At 47.9% G+C, this 26,722-nt stretch overlaps 7 protein-coding genes across 7 annotated transcripts; 4 read left to right on the top strand and 3 right to left on the bottom strand.

Moving 5' to 3' along the window:
* Nucleotides 1-782: 782 nt before the first annotated feature.
* On the bottom strand, nt 783-4,173 carry LACBIDRAFT_328091 (uncharacterized protein; the record flags this gene model as incomplete). Its single annotated transcript, XM_001882151.1, has 11 exons — nt 783-839; nt 987-1,279; nt 1,333-2,252; nt 2,391-2,403; nt 2,505-2,515; nt 2,558-2,581; nt 2,683-2,753; nt 2,779-2,889; nt 3,357-3,666; nt 3,960-4,071; nt 4,116-4,173. 11 exons carry the CDS (start codon nt 4,171-4,173, stop codon nt 783-785), a joined length of 1,980 nt encoding a protein of 659 aa, XP_001882186.1.
* A 3,959-nt stretch (nt 4,174-8,132) lies between these two features.
* On the top strand, nt 8,133-9,827 carry LACBIDRAFT_235871 (uncharacterized protein; the record flags this gene model as incomplete). Its single annotated transcript, XM_001882031.1, has 7 exons — nt 8,133-8,299; nt 8,352-8,657; nt 8,713-8,879; nt 8,932-9,235; nt 9,294-9,472; nt 9,522-9,625; nt 9,681-9,827. Coding segments are annotated over 7 exons (1,374 nt in total), but the record flags the coding sequence as incomplete, so codon positions are not given.
* Nucleotides 9,828-12,668: 2,841 nt separating this feature from the next.
* LACBIDRAFT_298974 (uncharacterized protein) lies at nt 12,669-14,100 on the top strand (the record flags this gene model as incomplete). The annotated part of the gene is made up of 3 exons (XM_001882032.1): nt 12,669-12,811; nt 12,898-13,562; nt 13,652-14,100. The coding sequence occupies 3 exons, from the start codon at nt 12,669-12,671 to the stop codon at nt 14,098-14,100; spliced, it is 1,257 nt and encodes a 418-aa protein (XP_001882067.1).
* Nucleotides 14,101-15,152: 1,052 nt separating this feature from the next.
* On the bottom strand, nt 15,153-16,269 carry LACBIDRAFT_298975 (APC amino acid permease; the record flags this gene model as incomplete). Its single annotated transcript, XM_001882152.1, has 5 exons — nt 15,153-15,419; nt 15,469-15,706; nt 15,908-16,041; nt 16,155-16,207; nt 16,257-16,269. 5 exons carry the CDS (start codon nt 16,267-16,269, stop codon nt 15,153-15,155), a joined length of 705 nt encoding a protein of 234 aa, XP_001882187.1.
* A 1,412-nt stretch (nt 16,270-17,681) lies between these two features.
* On the top strand, nt 17,682-18,596 carry LACBIDRAFT_328095 (uncharacterized protein; the record flags this gene model as incomplete). The annotated part of the gene is made up of 1 exon (XM_001882033.1): nt 17,682-18,596. The coding sequence occupies one exon, from the start codon at nt 17,682-17,684 to the stop codon at nt 18,594-18,596; it is 915 nt and encodes a 304-aa protein (XP_001882068.1).
* A 548-nt stretch (nt 18,597-19,144) lies between these two features.
* Nucleotides 19,145-20,091, bottom strand: LACBIDRAFT_294556 (uncharacterized protein; the record flags this gene model as incomplete). The annotated part of the gene is made up of 6 exons (XM_001882153.1): nt 19,145-19,272; nt 19,327-19,542; nt 19,594-19,671; nt 19,723-19,767; nt 19,910-20,017; nt 20,040-20,091. The coding sequence occupies 6 exons, from the start codon at nt 20,089-20,091 to the stop codon at nt 19,202-19,204; spliced, it is 570 nt and encodes a 189-aa protein (XP_001882188.1). The 3' UTR covers nt 19,145-19,201.
* Nucleotides 20,092-24,281: 4,190 nt separating this feature from the next.
* On the top strand, nt 24,282-24,622 carry LACBIDRAFT_298977 (uncharacterized protein; the record flags this gene model as incomplete). The annotated part of the gene is made up of 3 exons (XM_001882034.1): nt 24,282-24,288; nt 24,344-24,457; nt 24,513-24,622. The coding sequence occupies 3 exons, from the start codon at nt 24,282-24,284 to the stop codon at nt 24,620-24,622; spliced, it is 231 nt and encodes a 76-aa protein (XP_001882069.1).
* Nucleotides 24,623-26,722: the final 2,100 nt, after the last annotated feature.

A 26,722-nucleotide genomic window follows, 5' to 3' on the forward strand; every position in this document is an offset into this window, starting at 1 on the left:
TGGCATCTTAATTTATCGGTGGGGTGGGCTAATATGGGGTGAGAGTGTCGGGATCGAATTTACTTAGAAGATGTAGCTATCAAAAGCAACGGCAGGAATATGGGTTGAAGGACTGAAAGTCGGGGTGCTCGGATTTCACGATCGATAGCCATGTTACATCTAACCTATGTACGTTAAAGCTTCATCTATAAGTACTGTACACCTTTTTTGGACTTCTGAAGCTGCCTGAAGGGAATAACAACAATATGAAGCGATAAAACTCAGGGAGCGAATTTTGTAAAAATGAGTCGACCCAGGCTCGAACTGAGGACCTTCTGTGTGCAATGTTAGACAGATGCGATAACCAACTACGCCATCGACCCTTTTCTTCCGTCAATTCATGATCTTACATAGTTGATTCTTCTCAAATTACTTGCAAAAAAACAAGCCCGTTTGGTGTAATGCCACCAGATGCAGTTGGCCGGCGGGCGGTCCGATGCATCAAACTCACATCTGAGCTTACCCTCGCAGCAATGCCGTGAGTGGCGAAACCGCTCCTTGAAACAATAGTCAGAGGTACGTCTAACATAGGCTTAGTGACCTCCACTGGCCACAACTTAGAGCAAATAGATCGTCTATAATTCAGTTCGCAGGGCGCAGGGGATGCATCCACAAATTGAATCCCAATATGGCCAAGGAAATGAATTCAAGAAGGTCTGATGACCAGTGACCTGAGCGCGCAGCATATCTTGTTACCGGCGAGGAGGTGTAGAATATATAATATGACTTGTCACCAGTGACTACTAGTGACCGGACCGGTCAAAATAAGAGAGGAAAGATTCATATGGTGCAGTGCATGACTATAGCCCAAAGTTCAGACGTTCGTGGGTCAAACGTGCACGAAGGATACCTCTCTCAGAAGTAATCGGCATCACTTTACGCAACATAACATCTAGGTCGCAACTCCGCGTAGAATCACTGGAGTAGTGGCTGACATTTACACGTACAAAGACCTCAAACGTATGGAGGCGCGGCCAGGCGTGTGGTCGTATGAAGACGTTATCCAGAGAGGACCAGCCAAACTCGTGGAATTTTAGCATGGTGCTGAGGTCAACGGTGATGCAGATGTATTCCACAACATTGGTCCCTCTGATCGTTTTCAATACCGCGGTAAACCATTCCAATTTGCGCCGCGGAACGGTTTCCAAAACGGAGCCAGGGAGGTAGAGCGGATATTCGATACAAAAATGCAAGGTCGTCAGGGCACGGAGGCCGCCCAGGTATAATGTTGAATCCGGTGCTGCTTATCTTGTTGAGTGCACAATCCAGTGCGATAGATCAAAGTGAACGCACCCGTTGTTGACGATCGAAGGCAAATGTTCAAAGACGTCAGAATGTTTGGGCAAGCGTTAAAGAAACCCTGCAGTTGGGAATTTACCCGAGCGCTCCCTTCAAACTCCAAACTTCGAAGACACGCAAAGGATATTGCAGCCTCAGCATGGAAAACATTCTTCATATTGAATCCGTTTTCGTTACGAATACAAAGCGTTTCGGGCTCAGCCAGATGGCCTGAGACGAATTGCCGTAACGAAGCCATCGGTGCATTTGGACTAACACAAAACTCCAGCCTCTTCGCGTTCCTGAATAAACCGAGTAAGTTCACAGGGAGTTTAACGTTTTCCAAGGAGACGTGGACGAGCGTGGGGAGCTGGAAGACCGCGTGAAACGCCTCACGCACGGCTGGACAGAGTAATGCCCAATCACCATTGTGAATGAGGTAAAGTGAGGAAAGCTTTTGCATGTTGCGAGTGAGAATACGGCACAGGCTCGACTCCTCTCGGGTAATGGGGCGTTCATCCAGAATATTGGTGTTCCGTTCACCAATATGAATGATGTGAAGTTCTGAGATATAGTCAAGAATATCGGGTGCCTCGTCAATGAGCTTGGAAAACTGCTCTGCTGGAGGATATGGACAACGTCGAGGCAATTTGGGAGGATAGCCGATTGTAATTTTTCGAAAGAGGTGAGTGCGGCAGTATGGTACTAGTGATCGACAGGTGAGGGATAAGGATTTTATCGTGAGAAGGAAGTTGGATTCGAGATGCTCCTCGACGATGTAATAAATGATATCTGGTGGAAGAGGTATCATCCAAATCGGTGGTGTAGAGTTTTCTTTAGAAGAGGATGGCACTATAGCTGGCTCTCTTTTGGTAAGCATGGTGGTATCTTTCCGTGCGGTGGATGGATACAGGGGGATAGCCTTGCGTTTGCGACTCCGAAACAACTTGAACATGTTTGCGTCACCAGGCGAGGACTTCTACCTCTTGAGATTTGAAATTTGAAGCCCGAGGAGGCTGATATTTGCCCGTCGCTTCACGCATTTACCCCCTGATAATGTCACGTGGACTCACTTTAGGGCGTGCCCTGTTCAAACACAGCCCTTCCTTCAGTATGTGGCTTTTACTCTTGGCGCACAAACGGTTTGGGCGCTACACCTCCGAACCCTAAAGCTGCAAAACACTCACTGACCAAGTAACTGAAGACACATCCAAACAAATGAACATCGTGTCTGTCTCACCTCAACTCCGAGAGGTTCCCTGATCTATTCAAAATTGATTAGAGGTCTCAATGACTGCTGTGTCAATCACAGCGATTTGCACCAAACGCTTTCAACTTCCGCTGTAATATCCCGCCCCATCTTACGTCACACTTCTCAAAATTGGCTCGAAATCCGCCTGTCCGTGAAGCGCCTCCTCATCTTCGGTCATCCAACCCTACGCTGCAAATACCTTGAAGTACTTCTGTAGTTCTTGTGGAGAATTCTACGTCGTGCAGGTCAAACCCTTCACCGATACAAAGCTCTGGTGGCCTAGTTTCTTTGTCGCCGTTTGCTTCAAGAATGGAGGAACCCTGACAAGAAGATGTAACGAGGCGCAGAGCCACTTCTGATGACAGGCGACGTTCTATCCAATTGAAACGTCTGTTTCAACGGAATTCGGTGGTAATCGGCGTCTATCTGTCAACGCTGTGGGTCACCTCTCACAGGCTCCGAAACCCGCTCAATGTTTCAACAGCTTTCACAATTAAATGCCTCTTGACCTTAGGTGACCTAAAGCAGAAAACACCCTGACTCATAGGCCAACGTTTTTTTTTCCTGTGGGCTCAATTCACGCCTCATGTGTACCGTCCCATCTTTGTCCCCCGCCCTGTGCCCCTGGCGGCCAGATATCCCCAAAATGGAAATCCCAAGTACAGCATGTAAGTCGGGACGGTTCTGTCTCCTTCCCACAAAGCTTTTGATCTCGCCACCCTCTTTCTGGCTGCTTCTCGAGGAATGCACCAGCGTACAGACTTCTCAAGGCATTCAGTAGACTTACTTGCGATACGCTGCATTGTTCACCCCTCGATCCATGAATATTCCACTTCCTCCCTACTTCCACCAATCCGCCGTCGCCAACACCTTGCGAGACCTCGCTTGCAGCTGGCTCCAGAGCCTCAGAGACACCGTTTCCGCGTTTGCCACCATAGAGGTCCCATACCCCAATTACCCACTCCCGCAAGGATTTCCATTCTGTGGTACTGTCTTTCGCGAGCGTTTCCGCTGGGTCGACGTCAGGGAAGACAATCTTGCTCAGGTAAATCGGAGCTACCATGTGCGTCTCGAGCTTCACGCTCCTCATGACCTTTCTTCGTCAGTGGTCTGGTCTTTAACTTCAGGTGAGGAACTGAATTTAGTGCTTCTTGTTCTGGACCTGATTTCCAAATTTCGTAGGGAATGTCGTCTTGGGCTACGTCTATTTCGATCGTCGAATTTACGAAGAACTACCAGACGGTATCGGTTCGAATGTTGACTTGGTGTTACTTATGATGATGCGCTCTTTGAACCGACGCAATGCTGTCGCCGTTATGAGCACCGTCTCCGCTGCCCCATCCTCAGATCAGAACGTTTTACCAAACATCGAGACGTTTGTTGGGCGCACCGTTTGTGGAACATTTGCCTTCCAACTAGGAAGCCGTCCAATTCCCGCTCGTCGATGTACCCTCTGCAATATCTGGATTCCTCCTTCTGGTGCTGATTATTGCTATGAACATCTGATCTCGTAAATAGAGCGAAGGAATAAACTTATTCGACTTACTTCTGAAATCCTCACTTTTCCTTCCATCTCCGCACTCAAGACACACTCTTGGGGCCATTCTGCCCGCTGTGCATTTTACCCCAGATCTCCCCTTTGGTACGGATCATTGCGACCTTATTAGAGAAAACTAAATCACCCACCGAATTTCCGACTTCCTCAGCTTCCCCTTCGCCTCTCCCCCACTCAAGACCCCCTCCACAAGAAGCTGCGAAGCCCTTAACTTGTGTTCCCGCTTGTCAAATATCTTGCTGCTGCCAATGACGGTCGCTGCCAACATTCATCAACACCCAACAAACGGGAATCTAATTCATCTGACTATCCAACTTATCGATTTATATGGTCGCTGGCATTGGCGGCGACTGACTTGTAATGTTCTTGTGTGCGGGAGAGGCAATGGGTTGGTTAACGACTCAGGTCATAAATGACTATTGTCATGAACGCCACTCGGGGCTTTTACATCCAATGCGGAACAAGGCTTCCGAACAAAGCCCAAGGTATGATATCGCACAGGTTAACACAAAAGGAACAAAAGAGAGGAGAACAAGGTATCGCTATGGAACCGAGTTTCGCGCTTCTACACCGCTCCAATCGTTGTGCTGTGTTCTCTTTGAAGCAGGCTGCACAATGCATATTACAAGCGACTTTTATTTGGCGCGAGTTTGGTAAAGCAAACTCCGCGACCATTAATTCGCCAGATTTTTCAATTACCTCCGACTTCTTCAAACACATCCTACCAGTTTAAAGTTAAACATTGCACACCGCTGAGCATTTGTTCGCGTTTCGACATCATTGCACGCTGTTGGCCCTTATCAACTACCCCGGTGACCCCTCACTCCCAGTGCCAAATATGTGATTCATGCATCAGGTTTTAAACGTCGTTTCATCGTCTTCGCTCTTGATCACAACACGAAACTGAAGTCTTCCGTTCTCAATGTATACACTTTAAGTCCTCGTCGTGCATCTCGCAGCACGCTCGTCCTTTCGGACCCTCACTCAGTGCACAGCATTGTCAATTAAACTTTGTGGCTGGGCTACTTCCACAACAGTTGTGTCATCAACAGCTTTTTCACCGTACTGAAAAGCAACATTACTCGTTTCCTTTCGTCTTCTAGATTTATGCCCCCGTTTTCAACTTCAACGCCGCCAAAGCTCATCATTCAAGTAATGGACCTAATTCCGCCTGAAGTATTTCTACTATCCCCCTTCACGAACATCCTCCGAGACAATTTGGTTGATGACTGGCTGAGACCCGCATTAGAAAATGCTAAGTTACAGATCCCTGCCTTTCCGGGAGATGGGCAGGCGTTTCCCTGGAATTTCAGTCCGATAAACCATAGGACTTGGAATGGCTGCGACGTATCTCTTCGATTTCACGGTTCTAATGTTCGACGGAGATTTATTTGGTCGATTTCGTGGCGTAAGCATGGTTCATCAATGGCTCATCAATGATCTAACCCTTCAACAGAAAATGTCATCCTCTGTCGTATTGACGTCAATGATCAAATTCACGAGGAGAGACAGCAAGTCGACGCGTTGTTTGTCCTTCAAGCGATGATATACTCTTTGCAAGGAAGGAGGCCGTTAAACATTGAGCCACTGCTTGCCAGTATGGGGGGACCACAGCCTATATATTCTACAACTTATGGCGCCAGGCTTTGCCGGTCATGTTGGACGGTACTTGAAGAAGGCATAATATGCTGTCCCACACCGCCGCCGCCATAGGTTGCTTAGTACAAATTATTTTTTGCGATGATTGACATCGTGATATACCCTACTTCTTACACATTGCGGAGATCATCTACTCACCTATTTGTACGGCTGGTTTTTGCGTAGTACATATATATTGTTGATATTTTGGCTTTTTATCTTTCAATTTTGCACCCAATCGGCTCATTTCCTCTTGAAAATAGTCGAACCTCTCTTAACCCATACCCCTCTGTGGACAGCCCGAGCCATGGGTTATAAGGGGTTATGGGCTAATAGACGTATGGTAAAAAATAAATTCTAAAAATCGAGACAAAATCGCAAAAAATTGTAAAAAGAATGTAGGACATAGATCGAATTAGTTACAAGGTAAAGGGGATAGGACTCCTCAAATCCCTGGTCTGTTCAACACACCGGGTATTTCTGTTGAGCTCACTCAAAAGCACTTCTATTTTGCGTGCGTTGGGATCATTGATGTCACTGATGTATTTGCCAATTGTATATGTCGCATTGAGGACGTCGTCTGAGGCTGACTCGAGTGCTTCAAAAACATGTTCCTCATCAACCGTATTTGCTTCATTATCCAACCAGAGGATGCTGAAATTGCTTCCCTTTTTGCTAGTTTTGCCTTTTCCACATTTTCTACATATTTTAACTCAGCGGGCTAATCTCAAGGATTCCAATTTTGATATTTCGTGCAGTACAAGCAGCTGCAGAAAATCAGTGACCAAGTTCACAGGCTGGCCAGATTCCTGATTCCATACACTAAACATTCAACAAACAGCCTCAGGGCCCAGAAAGTAGTTGAGTTGAAGTCGTTCCATGCAGGAGGAGGAGGTCACAATGAAGGGACCAAGGTTGTTCTCAAAAGCCATCCTGACAATTCATGAAAGGTTTCCTTTCTTTGACATAATTTGACCACTCTGACCTGCCTAGACTAAAAGTTTGACATGTTGCCCAGCCTGCACTTTTGTTGAATGAGAATAGTTCAAAGAAAGGACTGAAATATTCCCCTTGAAATCATCTGATTCAAATTCAGACTTCTTTCTGGCGTTTGTTTCTTCCAATTCTGAGATGTCCTCCAAAAAATCAATGTTTATATATCACCAAACTATGATAAAAAAAATGGAATCTGAAGCAACTGAAACAAATGATAAATTTTTGTTCAATTGGGCATGGCTGGGTGCCCCTGATCTTTTCAAACAGTCCCTTTCCCTTTCAAAGAAGAAAGGGTTGCAACTTTTAGATTCTCATATAATATCACCAAACATAAAAGGTGTTGCTCTTTCTCAAAATACTCCAATCAGGGATGTTGGCTACAGTTGCAGACAGACAAAGACAACAAAAAATATCAAAGTTTACTAAGTTTTCTTAAAAATAGTGAGATGAATCCAATGACACCAATTTCATTGAGCAGTTCCCTCATAAACTTTTAATTAAGGTTTTTAGGCCCTCAAAAATTGACCAGACTATGAGGATTGCGCGATAAGATGACTACTGCGTAGCTCACAGAGGGAAATATGAGTGTCCAAGAAATTCGTTTGCACGAATAACTTGGTTGTGCAAAGACCTTGCTCGGACTCAAATGTTTACCCAATGTACCCGATGGAGTTTCAAGTGATTGGCTCGATCATTGACACGTGTGCTTGTTCACACGCTCTGATCTTGAGATTGAATCTCACGACATAATTGTTGCCACCTGCCACTTGCATAAATTGTTGCCATCTGCCACTTGCTCACTTCCTCCCCGACCAAAGTCTGGATATGTGTGTTCCTGTTAAAATTGAGAGAAACTCAATCCCAGCGCAACTCTACCATCATCCTGGGCTTAAATCTACTTCTCCATCCGAGGGGTGACCTATCAGCTGCCTGCTGGCCTGTGGCGGCCGCCGTCGGTTCTCGAGGGGGTCTCTACACAATTGCATCTGATTTGACGCTTCCCAGAACGCATATCAAATGAGTTGTTAGTACGATTAACGTTCCTCATGGGATGTGCCATATCCTTTAGCGCTTTCCTCACATTTTGAAGCCAAGCCAAAGCGCACGCACGTTTGTAATTATCGGTGCGCTTATTTATACGTCTGGCTGGAGCAGGTGAATCTCACTGCTGCCCCAGCCAAAAATTTTCTTCTATGAAGCTAATAGTGTCACTCCTTTTCCTCACATTCTTTCTTCAGTCCTCTGCGTTGCCGGGTTTTTCCCCGGAGGAGCTGAAAAAACGTGATGACTCCGTGGTTCTTGATGGAGTTACTTACGTCAACAAGGTCAGAACATTCGCTCAGATGTCTTATACGCAGTAATTCATAATGTTGACAGGGCCCCGTCGCCTTTGGGCTCATACCTGCGAACCTCAAAGATTCGACAGGAGACACGATGGGAGGTTTCGGAAGTGCCATTGCTTTAAAACGCGGTACATGGAAAGTTAAGAACGGCACTTTCACCGGGACTTTGGTCGTTCATCCTGATCGAGGCTACAATGTGTGAGCCACCTCTTACCCTCCTTATTTTCGCTAGAAGTTCAACCTTCACCAGAGACACTACCGTCAACTATCAATCGCGTCAGCACGAGGTTGACTTTACCCTGAAACCCTACGCGGGTGCAACCAATTTGGATTTCACAACAGCCCAGCAGACGCTCACATTGTCGTACCGAAAGACAACTCTCCAATTCGACAGGTTTGGCAAGACCACGAGCGGTCTGGACCCCACGGCTGTAAGACCAGCGGTACCTGGCCATGAATTTGTTGCGTTCTTGGATCCAGAGATGCCCATTGTTTCACGACGAGATGATCGTCTGGTAATCGACGCGGAAGGTTTAGTGGCAAACGCGGATGGCTCGTAAGCATTCAAAATATCTTGACATAAGAAGCTGATAACATCAATATACGAGCAGGTATTGGGTTAGTGACGAGTACGGGCCCTACATCTACCACTTCACCTCAAACGGACAATTGATCCAAGCCATCCAACCTCCACGCGCTATTCTCCCTCTAGACGCGTCCGGACATCTGAACTTTTCCTCCGTCACTGGTCCCACCACTGGAAGAACTGGGAATCAAGGTGAACTTATCTCTACTTCCTTCATTTTTTGAAATCTAAACAGTATTTCAAGGTTTCGAAGGCTTGACCTACGACGACAACACCAAAACCCTCTACGCGATGCTCCAGTCCGCCACTATTCAAGACGGCGGTAGCGCGAAGACGACGAACCGCTACACCCGCCTGCTTGCCTTCAACGTCGCCAACCCCATCATCACGCCCAAACTCGTCGGAGAATGGGTCGTCCCTTTGCCTCAAAGCTCAAAGGGCAAAACGCAAGCGTGCAGTGAGATTCACTTTATCAGTCCCGGAATTTTTTTGGCTTTGTCCAGGGATGGGAATGGTCGGGGTGGAGATGACGCTAAATCAGGCTACAAGTTTGTCTTTCTGACGTTGAACCTTCTTGAATTATTTTGCTGATGTGGCTGAGGATAGGCAAGCCGATTTATTCTCCATCTCCAAGGCTACGGACATCCACAACACCAAGTTCGACGATCCGGCTAACCCCATCTCCCCAGGGGGTGTCTTGGATCCCAGCATCACGCCAGCGGAATATGTGTCTTTCGTCAATTATCTCGACAAAACCCAGCTGGCGCGGTTTGGGTTACACAATGGTCTGGTTACACATTTTCTCAAACAGCTACGGTACTTATACCTTCTTAGATGTTCCCAACGACAATACCTTGATTGCTGCTAAGTGGGAATCATTCGCTCTCGCGCCCGTAAACGATCCAGCTTTCCCTAACGATTATTTCCTGTTCACTGTGGTACGTGCCTCTTCTTTCTCTTTCGAATAATTTAAAGTAATGAATGATACACCAGTGCGACAACGACTTCATCACCACCAACGGAGTTTCAATCGGTGTTCCTTATAATGCAGGATTAGACGTGGACAATCAGTTCTTGGTGTACAGGCTGACCTTGCCCAGCGTCCCCCGGAACAGTGTTGAGCGCTCGATTGGGATCTGAGCAGTGGCGTTAAGTTTTTCCGGTCTTTACCTCGTCAATGACAATTTAGTTTCTATTTATTCCCATATGTATCGCTATCTATGTTGTGGCTATCGAGAACAGTTGCCGGTTTGCAGGATGGAGTGCGAGAATGTAACTTCCGTTATGCCCTTGCCGGGCTGCGCTCTGAGCAGTCCTCTACGCACCCGGACGCAGAAATTGTTGCATCTTGTGGTGGGGCGGCCTCATGATCGTCTGGACTAATAACAGGTACGCTGTCTTCTATAGACATATGTAGTACTATAGGTACACTATAATGCAAATACGTGTCACGCCCAAGATACCCCAGCCTCCCTCTCCTTGGCCTCAGTTACCTCTCAACATCCTTACCTCGTCCCAACCCCCTTCCCCATGCCCACCACAAAAGCCCAACCCCAAACACAGCCCACCCACCAACCGCATGCGTCCAATATGGCAGCCTATCATATGGTTGCGCGTCCTCCGGAGGCGGAGTCATCGGAAGGACGACCAAAAAAACGTTGGTGAGCCCAAAAAAGAGGGTGGGTATCAGGAGGCCTGCGGTCGGACGTGGTATAGGTGACGAAGAGGCCCGAGAGGACAGCGAAAGGTAGATGAGCCCAAATGAGATGATAGCGTTTACGACTGCTAGTGGGTATGAGATCTGTGTGGGAAGAGGGGTGAGCGGTTGTGGGAGGAGAAGAGGAGGAGGAGGTACGTACGACGTTGATGACAAAGTTGTAAGCGTCCCCTGGGGGTAGGGCGAATACGACGATGACGCAGACGACCCAGTCTTCGAAAGTAAGCAGGCTGTGAATACGGATGGTGATGAAGGTGCTCACGGAGGGTTAATCCTGCCAGTGGAGCTTGATAAGGCCAGTTTGAGGCCCACACCTTGCTAAATGGGAGGATACCCTCTGCCGCGAGTGCTTGGTTGACTCTTCCTTGTGAGAACGACTAGATTAATGCAAACAAAGTTAGCCTCCAAATTCCATCCAGGATAGCGATTACATACCACCGAAAGAACGTTTCCCAGAGCCGAGAGAGCCACGAAACCAGATAATACACGCTCCATCCTCGAGCCCCAAACATTCTTGAACAGTAGAGCCGCAACAAGGCGACCAGAACCAGTAATTTCCTGCTTACTTGCAGCAGCCAAGTAAGAGAGATTACAAAGAAGGTAGAACACAGTTACAACGACCATAGCCAAGGGCCCAGCTATCCGGAGTGTGCGAGCTGGGTTGTGTACCTCCGCAAGGGCGTAGTTGACGTTACTGAACCCCACGAATGACCAGATGACCTGTGTATGGCGTTTGCTTGAGGAATGAAAGGGTGTTGGGGTGGCTTACGTTATACAAGCATGCGCATATCACATTTCCTCCTCCCCTAGAGCCCTCCCAAACTCTTTGCCATGAATCGAAGTTGTCCGGGCGTGGAACGCCTACTTGCAGGAAGCCGAAAAGAGCAGCTCCCCCTGTACCCACGACGATCAGGAGGATACCTAGCTTGAGAACGCCCAGCAGGTTTTGCAGACGGAGTCCGGTGGGGATATGGAGGCCGTGCAGCAGGACCACGCCTGTGAGACAGCAAAATGCGAGAAGGCGCACTGGGGAGAAGAGCGAAGACGGTTTCGTGGATGCAGGTGAGACTGAGGCGATGGCGTACTCAGCAAATACTAGCGAATTGCCTGCGCCCCATGCTATTGAAAATGAGAAGACTTCTATCAGAACGTGAAGGGAAAGACGTACCCAAGAGAGCGGCGTTTGCGGCGTACATAGATATTACGAGCCTTCTTTGTTTCGGGAACAGATACTCGAGGTAGTTCTTTTCGCCGCCATTGAACGGTAGGGCCTACAGAGGAAAGTGAATTAAGATAGGGAGATAGTAGAAAGCCGGGTCACGTACTGTACCCCAGATGATGTAAACCTGCATGCCAGCAGCAGCGATGATAGCACCTACTATCCACATCACCCTACACGGAAATTAGACATGAATAAACAGTATAAATCGGTTTAAACACACATTGATACTCCAACGCTCCCGCTCAGACTCAGAATTAGGCTGGGAGTGGCGAAAATTCTGCGAAATATCATGTTAGCGAGAATTGGGATTCGAACACGACACGGTACAAACCCAGTACCGATAATCCTGTTGAAGATGATAAAGACGGCGGAGAATATACCTATTTGCCGCTTCACCTCCGTAGTCCCCCTCAGGGTGCCATACGTCGCAGTTACTTGAGCATCATTCTCGTGTGCTGCCAAGAGAGGTTCCGATTCCTCAGCCGTCAGGTGTGAGGCGGCCATTCAAAAGCCAGGTCGACGTCAAGAGTTCGGGTCAACATCGGTCAGCTTTCACCACGTTATCAGCGCCGTTAGACCATACGAGCTGTCGATGAGCCATAATGGCGTCTTCGGACGAACAATGGTCGTGCGAAAATAATTAATTTATGACTTGACTCCTTACCAATTCCGACTTGCAGGCAAGGCAGCATATGAAGAAAGCCAGTGAGGCATTGAGGTTAGAAGTGCTTGGCATCTACTAAGTGTTGAATATTTGAATCGGTAGAGAGGATGATATATGATGGACATTGATGGTTAAAACTTGAGACTACTTACATAAATGAAATCGTAATTACATAATCGATAGTATCATCAACTTCATATCGGAGTCGAAATCGTGCGCTTACGCAAAACGGTTTTGCTTGAAGTACAAACATGCGCAAAGCCCTCCTATCGATCCATTTCTCACCTGTTCGAATCATCCCTTAGAGCAGTTACATATCAAGGTGAGTATGTAGCCTCGTCCAGATTGATGAAAAAGATTTGAAGAGATGCCAGAAGTATGCCAGAACATGGTTGCCATCATTCTGAGAATGAGACCGCTCGCAACGCTTTACTTCAACAAGTCGCGGCGTTAGAATCAGAAATGGAGGACACGCGGGCCCAAATAGCACAAAAGCAGGCCTTTTTGCTTGAACAAGAACAGCAACGTCGACGATTGGACTCACAACTAAATTCTTTATCCCCATCGATCAACTTCCAGCGGAGATAAAGACTGAAATATTCTACAGTGCCTTGTGCCCGCTAGCCAAAGGGGGAGAGAATCCCTTTTTTCTAGGCAAAATTTGCCGAGGTTGGAGGGATTTTGTTTGGTCGTCTCCCGTGCTTTGGACCAACATACACCTCCGAGTAACGAAAAAAAACCGCAAGGCTCAAACCAATCTTCTCCGGGACTGGCTGTCCAGAACTGCGGGGTGTCCCCTCACCTTTTGTCTTGCATCGCATTTGGATGCCCGCCAGTACGAGAACTCTATGAAAAAAGTCTTTACCATGTTAGCGTCCGTGTCCACGCAATGGAAAGACATCGAGTTCTTCCTCCCCGACAGCCAAGTTTGTTTTGACGCCATCTCCACGGCTGAGAAATCCCTTCCTCTTCTCACCGCCGCTACTGTTCATTTTAGTTCAAGAGAACGACAGTTCAGCCTATTCTCAGTGGCCTCACAGCTCTCAACGCTTTGTATCAACGATATTCGCCTGGACAGGGTCCTGGCTCCTTGGCACCAATTAATGGACTTCACTTCGCGTCATACTCAAATGCAGGAAGTTCGTGAATTTCTCCAAAAGGCACCCAATATCATTCGCTGCACACTCAAGTGTGATGCACCGACGTGGGACGAGACAATTCAAGTTTCAGGGTCAGTCAAACTCCCTTTCCTGCATGAGGTCTACCTCCACGGTGATTTCGCCTCCTTATCGCAGAACATCTTGCCTGAAATCATGACATCATTTTGCTCCTCGCATCTCTTGAAAAATTCACCCTGACAGGTGCAATTACTTCCGATGATGAATTAATTCGGGGTTTGGGGTATATCCCATTTACAAAGGAATTACGCCTGGAATTTCGCAGTCATAGGCAACGTCTATATCCGCTACTCACAGAAAAGCTCCTCCAACGGCTCTATCCGCCCCATGCAGATATTCTTCTTCCGAATCTGCGTAGCTTCACGTACTATGGCCCTAGTACATTGGACGAACACATGCATTTGTTCCGCGATATGCTTGTGTACAGGTTCCGACAGTGCGCTTTGCGACCGGCCGAAGTGGACTCAGAACGAGCGACTGTTTCCCAGATTCAATCGGTGGCTGTGAAGACTGTGAAGACCTCGTCTAAACTTGTCATCAGTCCAGATATACAAGAAGAATTAGACTGCCTTGTAGAGGAAAGCCTTGAACTTTCATTAACATCCATTTTAGCGATGCCGATGGGATCGTGATGAGGTGGGTCGTAACGAGGCAGTTACGCATCGTAAAGCCAACCGGCAACGGACACGTCGTCGTCGTCCGAGTCGGCGTCGGGTGGTTCTAGGAACGATGTGTATGCAATGGTGGGGTCTTGGCTTACGAAATTTTTGATAGTTCACCTATTATAAGGAGAATGCCAATGGCGTAGTCACTGAACGAGACGTGAACGTACTACGTTACGTAGGCACAACGCTGGTTGTGAGGAGGGAGGGCGTCGCCGTGTCATGTTATGGAACAAGGTTTTCAGTACTGGTCCACAATGTTCCTTGACGGTCTTACTCAGTGACAAATCTATTTCATTTGTTACCCTATGTGCGGTTATTAATGTTCTGGATGTCAAGGACATCTGTATGTTTGCGGAATGGCGTCCGTTACAGACATTCGATGATATGGTAGAAGTCTACACCTCACTCTCCCCGCCAGTCACCTATCCACATCGCTCCCCTGCTCCCCTGCTCCCCTGCTCCCGCCTGCTCCTCCTCCACGCACACCACAAAACCCAACCCCAAACACTGCCCGCCAACCGCATGTGTCCAATACGGCAGCCTCTCATACGGCTGTGCGTTCCTCAGAGGCGTGGAAGGAAACGGCGAATATCAGGAAGCTGTGGGATATGATATAGGCGGGAAAGAGTCCCGAGAAGAGAGTGACCGCCAAGAGAGATGGACGGATTCATGACCGCTAGTGGGTATGAGATCTGCAAGAAAGGAGGTTGAGTTTGTCTGAGAGGAGAGGAAGAAGGGAGAGGGGACACACGACGTTAATGACGAAGTTGTAAGCGTCTCTGGGGGTAAGGCAATTATGACGATAATGCAGATAGTCCAGTCTAGCGGAGAAGTAAGAAGTAAACCGAGGGTGCACGTGTAGCTCCATAGGCCGGTTTGAAGGCCAAACCTTGTTGGGTGGGAGAATTCCCTCTGCTGCGGGCGCTTAACGCTTCCTTGTGAAAACGACTGAACTCCGAACGAAGATCAGCAGGCAAATCGTAGTAGACAAATGGTACTTACTACGGTAAGAACGTTCCTCAAGGCCGACAGAGCCACAAACCCGACAACAAGCGCTCCGTCCTCAAGCCCCAAACGTTCTTGAACAGTAGCAAGACCACGAGGCCACCAAAACCAGTGATTTCCTCCTTACTTGCAGCAGCGAGGTAGAAGAGATTGTACAAGACGTATAAGATGGCCACAACCAAATAGCCAAGGGCCTGGCTATCCAGAGCGTACGAGCTGGATTCTTGTACCTCTGGAAGGGTATAGTTGACGATGCTGAACCCCGTGTATGACCAGATCACCTGCAGAAAGAGATTACGCGAAGAAATGAAGAGTCATGGGATGGCTTGCCTGGTATAAGCATGTGCAGATGACGCTCCCGCCTCCTCTGGAACCTTGCCAGACTGTTTGCCACGAATCAAAGTTGTGCAGGCGCGAAACGCCTTCTTGAAGGTGGCCAGCGAAGGCAGCTGCTCCCGTACCCACGGCGATGAGAAGGATCCCAATCTTCAGCACTCTAAACAGGTTTTGCAACCGAAGTCCAGCAGGGATAAAGAGCCCGTGAAGAAGGACGCCAGCGGTCTGACAACTGAACGCGAGAAGCCGCACCGAGAGGAGGCGGATGAAGGTGTCGCGGACGTTAGTGAGAGTGATGCGGTGGTGTATTCGGCAAAAACAAGCGAGTTATTTGTCGTAGATCGTTTGCCGGCCTATCCATCGTTGTTCTTCTACCTCCGCCAATACCAGGTTAGCATCCCTTCCCGTATGGGATGAATATCGACCGTCTCACAATAATTCGCCCCTCTGAACTTCCAAAGCCAAGGAGACTTGAAGGAGAATTTCTGATCTGTCGTGAGCGGTTCTTTTGGTGTTGGCCATTGCCGTCGTACTACGTGCATCACTTCTTGAAGGCTTTCGGTCTCGCTATTGAAACTTCATAGCTTGGTTGAAGGTCCGTGAGATGACGATGAGGGTCTCCCTGATAAGCAATGTTCACCTCTGGAAAAGACCTGGTGTAGAAGTTGGAAGTAACACACCCTTCCTTTGCCGGAAAAACAAGCCCAGACGGAGGTGGAAGGGCGCCATTGAGCTATCAAGTTGAGAATTAGATGGGGAAAGGAGGAAAATGAAAAGCTTACGACTTGTAATCATCTGGGGCGCAATAGGTTTAAGTGGGGGTCTTAATAATCGTTGGCGCAGCACAGGATCGTAACGTCACGTTGGACGGAACCAAAAATGACTCAATAAAGAGGAAACCGTAATGGCCGGAGTAGATTGCGTTGGTCAAAACTTGGATAGGAGAAAGGCCAATAGCGGGGCAGTGACCGGCGATGGACGAGGATAAAAGAATCCCGACGCCGCGGATGAGGAAAGGGAGAATACGACCAAGTAACACAAGGGCTCGGAAAATGATCTACCCGGGCTGAATGGGTAGTATTTCGATTCTGAGGAACGTCAATGTGCCAAGACTCCTGAAACAGGAGGTCAGGCAGGCCATCAGCAGAGCTGCATCGTCGAGGGTGACAAGCTGCATTCTCATCATAGATGTCGTTCAGCATCGTCGATGGCGGCCAGCTGCATCCTCATAAAAAGGCACTAAGATGCCATCCAAAGCAATAAAGCCGTGACCAGGTCATCTAGAACGATTGACTTTTGTAGTGCGAGCTGCCAACATCCTTGATACGTGACGTGTCAGAATACTCTCCAAGTTGACTACTCCCAGCGGCATACCTTGCGAAGAGTTCTGAGAATATTGAGTGCCAAAAGAACGCGTCGGATATGCGGACACCATTCAAACGAGCAACCTTTGACCACCAATATTGAAATGGCAACGCAGGATCGCGGCCGCATCACGGCGACACCTGTTACCCATCCTGTTGGAAATTGGCCACGTATCCCAGGTATCGAAGAAATTATTTGAGATTGTGTAAAGCCCTGACCCATGAACCGAGGGGAGGAACTGTGCAGATTTGCTTTGGATTTGCTGTAAGTCATCGGAGTCATTTTTGCTTACATAGGTTTATACGAGTCCATATTTGGCCAATATTTGGTACCTAAGTACTATCTTTGAAATTTTTCCACTTCGCCTCTTTCGGTCTCCAGCTATGTACGCCGTACAATTCCCTCCAAGAGAAGACGATTAGAATCATCTCCGTGTCATTCTGGAATGATCTTGTTTATCTGAAGCCACGACAATTGGACAGGGCGCATAACCGGCACTGCCATCGGGTGTGGCATTCGATTTCAAGAACCGAGAGTGCTTTTGGGGGTTTAGTGGTATGCATTCAGAGAGGGTTAGCTTCTAATTAGCGAATTTGGGCACTAGAGTGGCCTTCACGTTGGCATTTGCGCTATTCTTTGCAAAAATTTTGTCATCTGCTGTAACAGATGAACTTTTCTGCATCATCGTCATATTCGCTTTCACCCTCACTCATCTTTCCAAATTCATCACCAGCGTCGTATGTATATCCCGCCTTTCCCCCAATCAGCGAAGTGACATCATTTGTTTGCCAAGGCAGAAGGCAGAAAGTCTGATCTGTCGATCGCACAGACATTTGTCGACAATGTACGCAGCTCGACTTCACAAATTGAGGAACCGAATTTCCAGCAAGGTTATTCCCCGTCGGGTTGGTGATCAAGAGTACAGGTCCATCAAAACATCTCAACGTTCCAACGTTCAGTGGTGGACAATCGCGAACCTTGACATGAGGCAGCGGATAGACAATCGAGGATCCAACGAGATGCTGGACCTTTTTTTCTCCAAGCCCATATACACCGCTCTACGTCTCCTCGCGGTCCCAACAAAACCGTATGACACGCGCTCCGCCCATCAACCTATGTTGACGGATAGATCGGGGAAGGATCCCGACCCTGTTCAGAATTTATATCCAGGGAGCTGGGCTGGCAGCAGGATCATATGCCTTGGAGACGATTCTGAGGAAATTCCGAATGCGTTCACAGCAAAAGAGGTGGACGAAATCTGGAAGTACAGACCGAAAAGCATCTACCCCTTTTGTGGAGACCCGAGCTTGTTCATATGGGGCCAATACGCCGTTGCTGATAGTTCTCGATATGGGTTTTGGGCCGACCCAGAGTTCTACCCCACGCATTCGGAGGTGTGGGTTTTGCGGAACCTCACCAGCCTCGAGTACGTCCGTTCAGACGCAATACCTACTTCGGACAACTGGGATAGACAACTTCGTTACGACCTACAGACCGGCCTTCAGGGAGCTCCGGGGCTGGCTCAAGTGCTCCTCATGCGAATTGTGTGGTCCACTTCCGAGAACATCGGCTACCTCGCTTTTCCAAGATTGCACCAGGGTTCGTGGGCGGGTGATAGGTTGGACGTTCAATCGCTCAAGAACGTTGATAGGGAGATGAAGGAAGGAGGGTGGAAGGACGTTAGCGCTGATGCTGCGCGAGACCTATCGGATCTTTGGAAGTATTATTGGGAAGAGGTGGATGTGGGGAAATTGTGACAACAGTACATGCTTTGTCCAAGCTTTGTCCTACCATTTTGGAATCATGTATCGTCATGAGGAGGTTCTGGGACCCGCGCTCGCATAAACAGCCTTTTCTACCCAGCATCCTCTCCACCATGTCCAAATCCCCACTCCTCATCCCGCGTTTGTTTTGCTTCAGACGTTTCGGCTCGCCTGCGCTCAACATCCTTCAGCCACCCTCCAACCGAGTCGCGCGAAGACTGATCACTTGCGCTGGCCTCCTGGGTTTTACCTCTCGCAGCCTCCGTGTCTTGCTCATGTCTTCCACGCTGGGCCTTAGCGGACCATATGTTGCCTGCGTACCCATACCCTCCTTCGGCAGTCGCTAATCGTCCTGGCTTTAGCTATGTCGTTCTAGACACTGTGACTCAAGGAGACTGACTGTCATCGTCAGCTGTGGGGAAATTTACTGAAAAGCTCCGGACGACGTAAGTCAGTACTACCTGCTGAGAACTATTCCAACGCTTACTATCTGCATCGTTGGCAGTATCGCATTTTCGTTGCGCGCTCATCGTTGAAGGTGAGACAAATAATTAATTCAATAGATTATACATCATTTTCATCGACACTCCGTTCCCATTTTAGTTCCCTCCGCCCTGAACCTTTTCGTAAAGGTGCTTTGCTTTTCCCATGAGGCCGCCTCCACCAGAACCTAGAGAGTAGTAAATGATCAATATGGTCAAAAAGCTCGTAAGGGCAAACATACCCGTCTGACTTTGGCCCTGTCCTTGGCCTTGGCTTCCGTACCCGGACTGATCACCCCCATATCCACTTTGACCTCCATACCCTTGGTCCCCGTCCCCACCTTGACTTTGGTTTCCATATCCGCCCTGACCTTGCCCACCAGATCCGCGCTGGCCTTGACCGCCATATCCACCTTGACCTCCCATACCACCCTGATTGCCAAAGCCACTCTGTCCCACTGAAAGGCGAAGATGTCAGATTAATGAAGGAAACTAGGAAGGGGACGCACTGTTGGAGGATGAGTCGTCGTCAGTATATCCTCCGCCTCCTGCGCCACTTTGTCCGCCTCCGTATCCGGACGAGCCATCTAAGAGAGAATTTAGATAAGGAAGAAAAAGGACTGAGTAGGGTCACGTACAGGTATCGCCTCCACCTCCGAACTGGTCGCCGCCACTTTGCTGGTCTATATAATTTTCAGTTAAATTATAACATGAGAAGGATGAGGGCGTACAGCCTCCGCTGCGCTGTTGCTGCTGATTGCCTCCATCTGTTCCAATACTCTTGGTCACTCAAGTTCGAGCAAAGGTTGGACTAGGAATACCCACATCCCGTATTTCCAGAGTCGTCTCCATAATCACCTCCCGTCTGGTAACCTTGGCCGCCACGACGCTGTTGGCCAAAGCCAGCTGTTTCACTCGTATCAGACCCTTTAGCTGATGGATGAAAGAAACATACTGTCGTCGCCCGAATCCCCCTGGAATCCTGAACCGGTGTAATTATCGCTCATATTGATTTATTTTGTGGTGGTGGATGCTTGACGGAAGGAAAGGCAAGCTTTTTATACGTTGTCCCGCAATGACGTCGGAGGGGCTCAGAAACAATGTCGATCGACGCATCGTCAGACGATCGTCATTTCCATTCATGACCTCATCGGAGCGACGAAATCGCCCAGCTACGAGTGAAGGAGTCCGTCTCGACCCAGAGAAAGTTGGAGTGCCAGCAAGCGGCAAAAATGAAGACTTGAATTGGTCCTTATCACCTGTATGGCAAAGCCTGACTCATGGACTTGATTAGTGGCTACCTGCCTTGCGCCTTCACCAACGCAAGGTAATTGGCGAGCCTCGATCCTTCGCCGACTTTGAGCTGGCGCTTCAATTGTTGTTGAATTGTTGAGAACATCAGAACATTGTCATGTGCCGGAATCATGTGACGGCGCGTGCTCGAAAACGCGAACATCGTGACAAACACTCACAACTTCAAAACATCCATGTGCTGTTCATTCCGGTTGCGACTGCAAGACCGATTTTGACAGCTCTACAACCCAACAATCTCTCCCGCTGTAGCTTTGGTCTGGGCATGGCTTTGAGTCACGTGCTGTATGAAACGCGTTTCGCCACTGGAACGTGACAGCCTTCGACTCGTATTTCTCCTCAAAATTGCTGCCTCATGTTGGCCGGAAGGAGTTACGCTTGAGCCCAGCCGGAGCGGATCTGTCGCCTTCATGAACCAGCCCGTGTTGTAAATCTGCACAGCGCACAGCAACTTTAGGACACATTGTAAAATAAGACTAATCGAAGTGCCGATGGCGGCTTGCTTTTCAAAAAAACTGACGTTCTACAATCACACCTATTTTCCAGGCTACGATGGTTGTTACAGCTTGCGGATGTGGTACGTAATTTTGGATCCGTGCGGAGGAGTGTTCTGACCGGAAAATTTTGTAGGGCACGTCAGATAGGCAACCAATCACTTGGATTGCGCAGCTATGTCTTACGTCTTACAATGTTTTCTTTGCTTTTTCCGATGTCTTATCTGTATACCTGACTGACTTCCCGGCCGGTTAGATCAGGAGTACATATTAACTCGACCAAGTTTCTGTTTCGGATTTCTGCTCGCCCGTCTTTTTATGAGGCTGGAGCACAAGTCTAGGACTGCGTCGCTCAAGAAGATATTTTGTTTCCCCTGGGTACGTTTAGGGACTAGAGTCACCCATGCAATCATTTTCGACACAGAATTACAGCCTACCTCAATCAAGGTCCATTTCTCCTTCCCCGTGGTGATGACTCCATCGATGATCCCTTATGTGGCAGCTCGTGGTCACTCTAAATAAACATACTACAGGTTACCAAAGCAGTGGTTGGTCGAGATTCGACCTTGTCCAGCGGAGTCTGCAAACCTAGTACACATCACACAACCAGTGCGCGTCGAAGTTCTACATAGAAGCCAAATGATGCGATAACAACGACGGAGTTAACCTCGTCGGAGTCCGGGAACGGTTACTCGACAACATACCGCCGGGTTCTCAAAATAAACGCCCAGCTTTCCGCGAAATCCAGTACGGGACAACTTGACAACGGCTAGTGGTTGCGCAAGTTTATACATCCCTGATTTACGCGTAAGTGTTGAACGTATTTGACCTGTAACGGATCATCGGGATGATGGTTCAATTGCAGGAAAACGTGGCCTTTGATACCCTTGTTCAACCTGCTGACGTCGGCATTATCTGTAATAAAAACGGCTACTTCCAGTAGCCCGCCAGTTCTCAACAGCTTGTTTATGACGCGAACTTACCGGAGCGTCCTCCGCTTCATCTTGGTATAGGCCAGCGCTTCTCGGCACCAAAAATCGAGTTCTCTGCGAGTCGCTTAAAATTTCATCAACACCGTATTGAGGTCGCTCATAAAGTTGCAAAGTTGCTGTGGTGCATCCTTCAAAAAACAATTGTGCCAGGCTAGCTTGATTATTGCTGTGAGTACATCACCCGCTAATGTCGGTAATGAATGGCTTATTTTTTTTCTACTTTGAAAAACAGCTTCGCGCACGATCCGAATGGTTCTGTTTCAAAAGAGGTGTGATATCTCATTCCGTCGTTATCAGCAATCATCAGAGGTCTTGGTATCTGTCGCATAGCATCCTTGGCCTATGTGAGCCAGAGTTAAAAGGACGAGGTGGAGGGCGGAATTTTTTAACTGAAGGTTTATTTCCTCGTCGCTCTCCTCATCTAGCCTCTCACTCCTCATTATGCCAAACATGCCTGGTACGTCTTCCTGCACCACGTCAATTTCATTTTGTCGATTCATTTAATTGGTCGCTGTAGAATATGTCAACATGCTCAACAACAAAGGCCAAAAGCTCAAGAAAACTGTCGAGTACACCGAAGACCGTCAAGGCCCCGAGCATGATGAGACTTGGACCATCACCGTTTTTGGTAAGACCTCCTATCCAGAATCAATCCTCAGTAACCTCCACGGGATTTAGTCGACAAGATCGAGTTTGGTAAAGGAGTTGGGAAGAACAGGGACACCGCAAAAGCTGCTGCTGCTAAGCAGGCTTTGGAGGCGCTTTAACGCAGGTGTTTCCCCGGTTTCTTCACTCCCCACCCCATACCGTTGAATTCCTCCCTCTACCTTCCTCGGCTTCATCATTCTTTTTTGTTCCTTTGTTTGATTTTTTACGGTACTAGTCCTTATATTTTTGCACCACAATCCTACTTCTGTTTAATTACCCCGAATTTGCGTTCCTTCTGTGCTTTACCATAAATTCCCTCATAGATTCTGATTTATAATTCATCGATGAGCGCTCTTTTCTTTCGGAAAACGGTGCCCGAAGCTCACCTTTTTGACATTTTATCCCCCAAACCGACCCAACCGTTCGGAGAGAATGGCAAATCTAAAGTTCTTAGCCTTCATATAATGAAGTGATCGATGCTGCATTTGGCCTGTACTTCGGCCAACATCCGGCTCCGAGAGCTTGAGCTTCGCTCCCTTCGCTCGATCAGCCGTAATTCTGTGAAACCCAGACCAATCGAGGGAATAAATATTAGATACCTCAGCGCTTTCTTACATGGAAAAAGACAACTGGCAGATGGACCCCTACCGCCGGAAGGGCGTTCACGGGACTATTAACGACACCCGAATTTTCATATGTCAAAAAATTAAATTAGCGCCGACCGCCACACGAAGACCTCGTGGCGATTGCGGACTTAAAAAATAGGCGCCAATCTTCCACTCCTAACAGATGCACCTCTACGTTTCCGCACCGACAACGGATGATCTTGAAGCACGTTGCAACGTTCTCTTTCTTTTTCTGACGGTTACTTCTCAAAGACATCCATCCGGTGGATTGGAAATGGTTTTTGGTATAATCATTCGTGAAGGTTTTAGTGTTTCAGGTACGCTGCTTAAATTGAATAATTTAATGAACGAGGAGAATTCTATCCTCCGATGTGCCATCACGCTTTCCCTAAGACTCTTGGTCCCTTTACTCAGAGCCTGAATCGTCACAGCTCATTCAATGCTGTTGCCTTTTTTTAAAGGCGCGTTGATCACCCCTGAAAATTCAACTTTGCCTCGAATTTTATAGGACAAGCGATAAATAGCAAAGTTGTAGCAATGGTGTGTTCCTTGATCGGAAGTGCGATGAGAATAGAAAGTAGGAGATTTCTCATCCCGAGGTATGTGTCGGGTCCCTTTCTTTTTGATCATGGTGAAGCTCTTTGTGGTGCTATCCAGTTCAGCGTTGAATGAAATGCCAGACTTAGATTGAAATCTACAGCCCTACACAGATATTGAAAAGTCCCACCCGCCTCGACGCTTGTGTATACTTTTACAACACTCAAGAATTATTTGGAAAAAGAAGCGCCGAATGCTTTCGATTTTTTTGAGTAGTACTGAATTTTCAATGAACGTCAAATGTCAATGTATCGTCCTCTTCGGAATGAAATTGTGGTTGCTGACGAAAATCTTGTCCCGCAGAATACGGCCCTCAGTACTCTCGAGTAGTAGAGTTTTCAGATGTAGGGTAACCCCTTCACAGTCGGGCTGTAGACAGAAGCATTCAAAATAAATCGTCCCAAGCCCCCATCCCAGAATAATTCCTCAGGAAGAACTCCCAGTAGCACGCCCAAAGGACCCCCATCCCATTCCAAGTCCCCATCCCAAGAAAATTCCCCAGAAAGAACTCCTAGCAGCACGCCAAAAGATGCCTGGTCAATTATTTTTTCTGACATGTCAACGCTCTTTGCTGACCCCAAATTATTTTAGAATTTGTCAATCAACTCAACAACAAATGTCAACATTACAGGAAGGAAATGCCCATTTATGAGGAGAAGCGATCTGGTCCAGCGCATGCCGAGGTCTGGAATATTATAGTGACCAGTACGTGCAATTTATTCCACCACTTCTTATGGTACTAATATATTTTACCTCATAGTTAAAGAGATTGAATACGGGAGAGGGGAAGGGTCGAACAGGAAACGCGCCAAAGAGGCTGCCGCCGAAGTCGCTTTGAAGCGGCTTATGGAGGAGGTCGACGAAGTCTAGGTCGGCGATCCTCTCAATTTTTTTCGGCTTCCTAGAACTGACTAATTGTTTGTAGACGCCGTACCTATTTACTATTGCTCCGGATCACTGCTATATTTTTCAGTTTTCGCACCGCCATCATGTTCTTCAGATTGTTGCTCTAATTTTACTGGAGTCGGGATTATTTAATTAGCTTCTTTGATTTTATTAGATTTTTAGATTTTTATATAGTTTTGACGTTTATATCTAGCTCGTCTTGTCCTTGTTTTTTTTTTCAAATGTTATTCATGCACTTTTTTTTTTGTAAAGTAGATTGTATCTGAAAACTGAGAGCTATTGCAATGCAAAATATTTTGAACGACTTGAATCACCTCGACATGAACTTTGGGAGTTGAGAGGATGTTGCGGCGTTGGGCAAAATTAGAACGCTTAAATTTCAAGGTACCGGTAGCCGCAGGTGTACGAGTAGGTGACTTGTGAGCGTTCTTTCATAATATATATGATTATTCAGAAAGGGTGGAGCCGATGCTTGTGAAAGTAACAAATGTCAACAAATGTTATTCTGGTGCAGTCATGGCAGTTGATGCGATGCATCTTAAAATGGCTACCCACACTGGAAGGCATGGATATTGTGGAAGGTCGTGCCCACAAGCTTCATGGTAGACAACAATCAGGTGTTTTGTGCCGCGCTCTGGCAACATGTAGTCAACACGCAGTCCGAGCAACCAACTCGAAGAGGTTCGACTTCTTGTTGTGCAGTGTAGAGTTACTGATCAACATATGGACGCAGAAAGACGTTTTTTACTTGCGAAAGCTCCAATCAGCGCCCTTGTAAAGGCTTCTACATGTTGCACGAGACGCGGACATTGGACACTTGGGTCACACGTATGACCTTGTGCATGCCATCGCTTCATGGAAACCGTCGTTTTCACAAGCATGATCGTCGGTGCGCGGTGGGATCTCAAATCTCAGAGTCATTGTCTCCGAAGGCGCCCTTCTATCCTTCCATGCTCACGAGCATGAAATTCCACTTGCCAAGAACAAGTAATCTTTACCATGCGCTCAAGCCCCCCTGGCGATGCCCTGGCAATCTTTCTTTGTTATAAGGCGGAGGCGCACACTCGGAGGCCAAGACTCGTTTTTGATTTCCCCTTCCTTGGTCATAGGCCTTACACGTTCATTTACACCACACGCTTTACCAGCAAACGACAATGGTATCTTCCAACAAATTCTTCACGAGCGTTTATCTCGCCATTGTTTACGCCTCCGTGTCAAACGCTGCACCCTCCCCTATCTCCGCCAAATTCTCTACTCATCGCGTTAGGACGATCGGGAACGTCAAGGTTGAGGCATACCATCCCGAAACGTCGTACGAGGTATCTAGGCATCTCATGCTTGTCTGGACCCACCGCTCACCTCGCTACTTTTGCAGACTTTCGGAGAAGGGGTCGAACATGCCTCGTCCCTCATCGGAGAGATAGCGGGGGACTCCATCGCATTTATTCTTTCGAAACTCGGACTGAGTGAAGGGTCTGTGACATACAAGGGTGGGTATTCCAGAGGCGAAAACAAATATGCTTACGTTAAGCAGACACATGTACGAGTTTCGTCACATTGGTTACCCTAATCTGATGTTGTCATCCCCAGAACGGCATTAACTTTGCCAACGCCGTCGCCAACGTTGCATGGAACAAAAACAAGGTCGTTTCCTTCGGTTCTTCCTTCATAAAGCCTTGTGCGTTTCTGTCTGTTCCCCTTGCCTTCTTTCCTCATCAAACCCACCCTCTTCAGGGAAGATCGCCCCATCCAAGCCTAGTTTCGATCTCAACGCAGCTATCTCAGCAGCGGAATCCTCGCTTGGTGGGAAGCACAACGGCCATCCCGCTTCAGTCGAATATGTCGCACTCCCGGACGGTTCAGCAGCCTTAACTCATGTCATTCAGATCCAGAGTGATGCGGACGATAGCTGGCTTGAGGCTTTTGTTGACGCGCACACTGGGGCACTCCTCTCCGTAAATGACTTTGTCTCCCATGCTTCAGTAAGCTGGTTCTCGCGGGTTTTGCTATGTTTCGATATTAACTGGTCTTTACCAGTACACCGTCCTTCCAATCGAAAAGGAG

Source organism: Laccaria bicolor, genomic scaffold, assembly GCF_000143565.1.
Source record: "Laccaria bicolor S238N-H82 LACBIscaffold_15 genomic scaffold, whole genome shotgun sequence".
In the NCBI taxonomy this organism is placed as follows: domain Eukaryota; kingdom Fungi; phylum Basidiomycota; class Agaricomycetes; order Agaricales; family Hydnangiaceae; genus Laccaria; species Laccaria bicolor.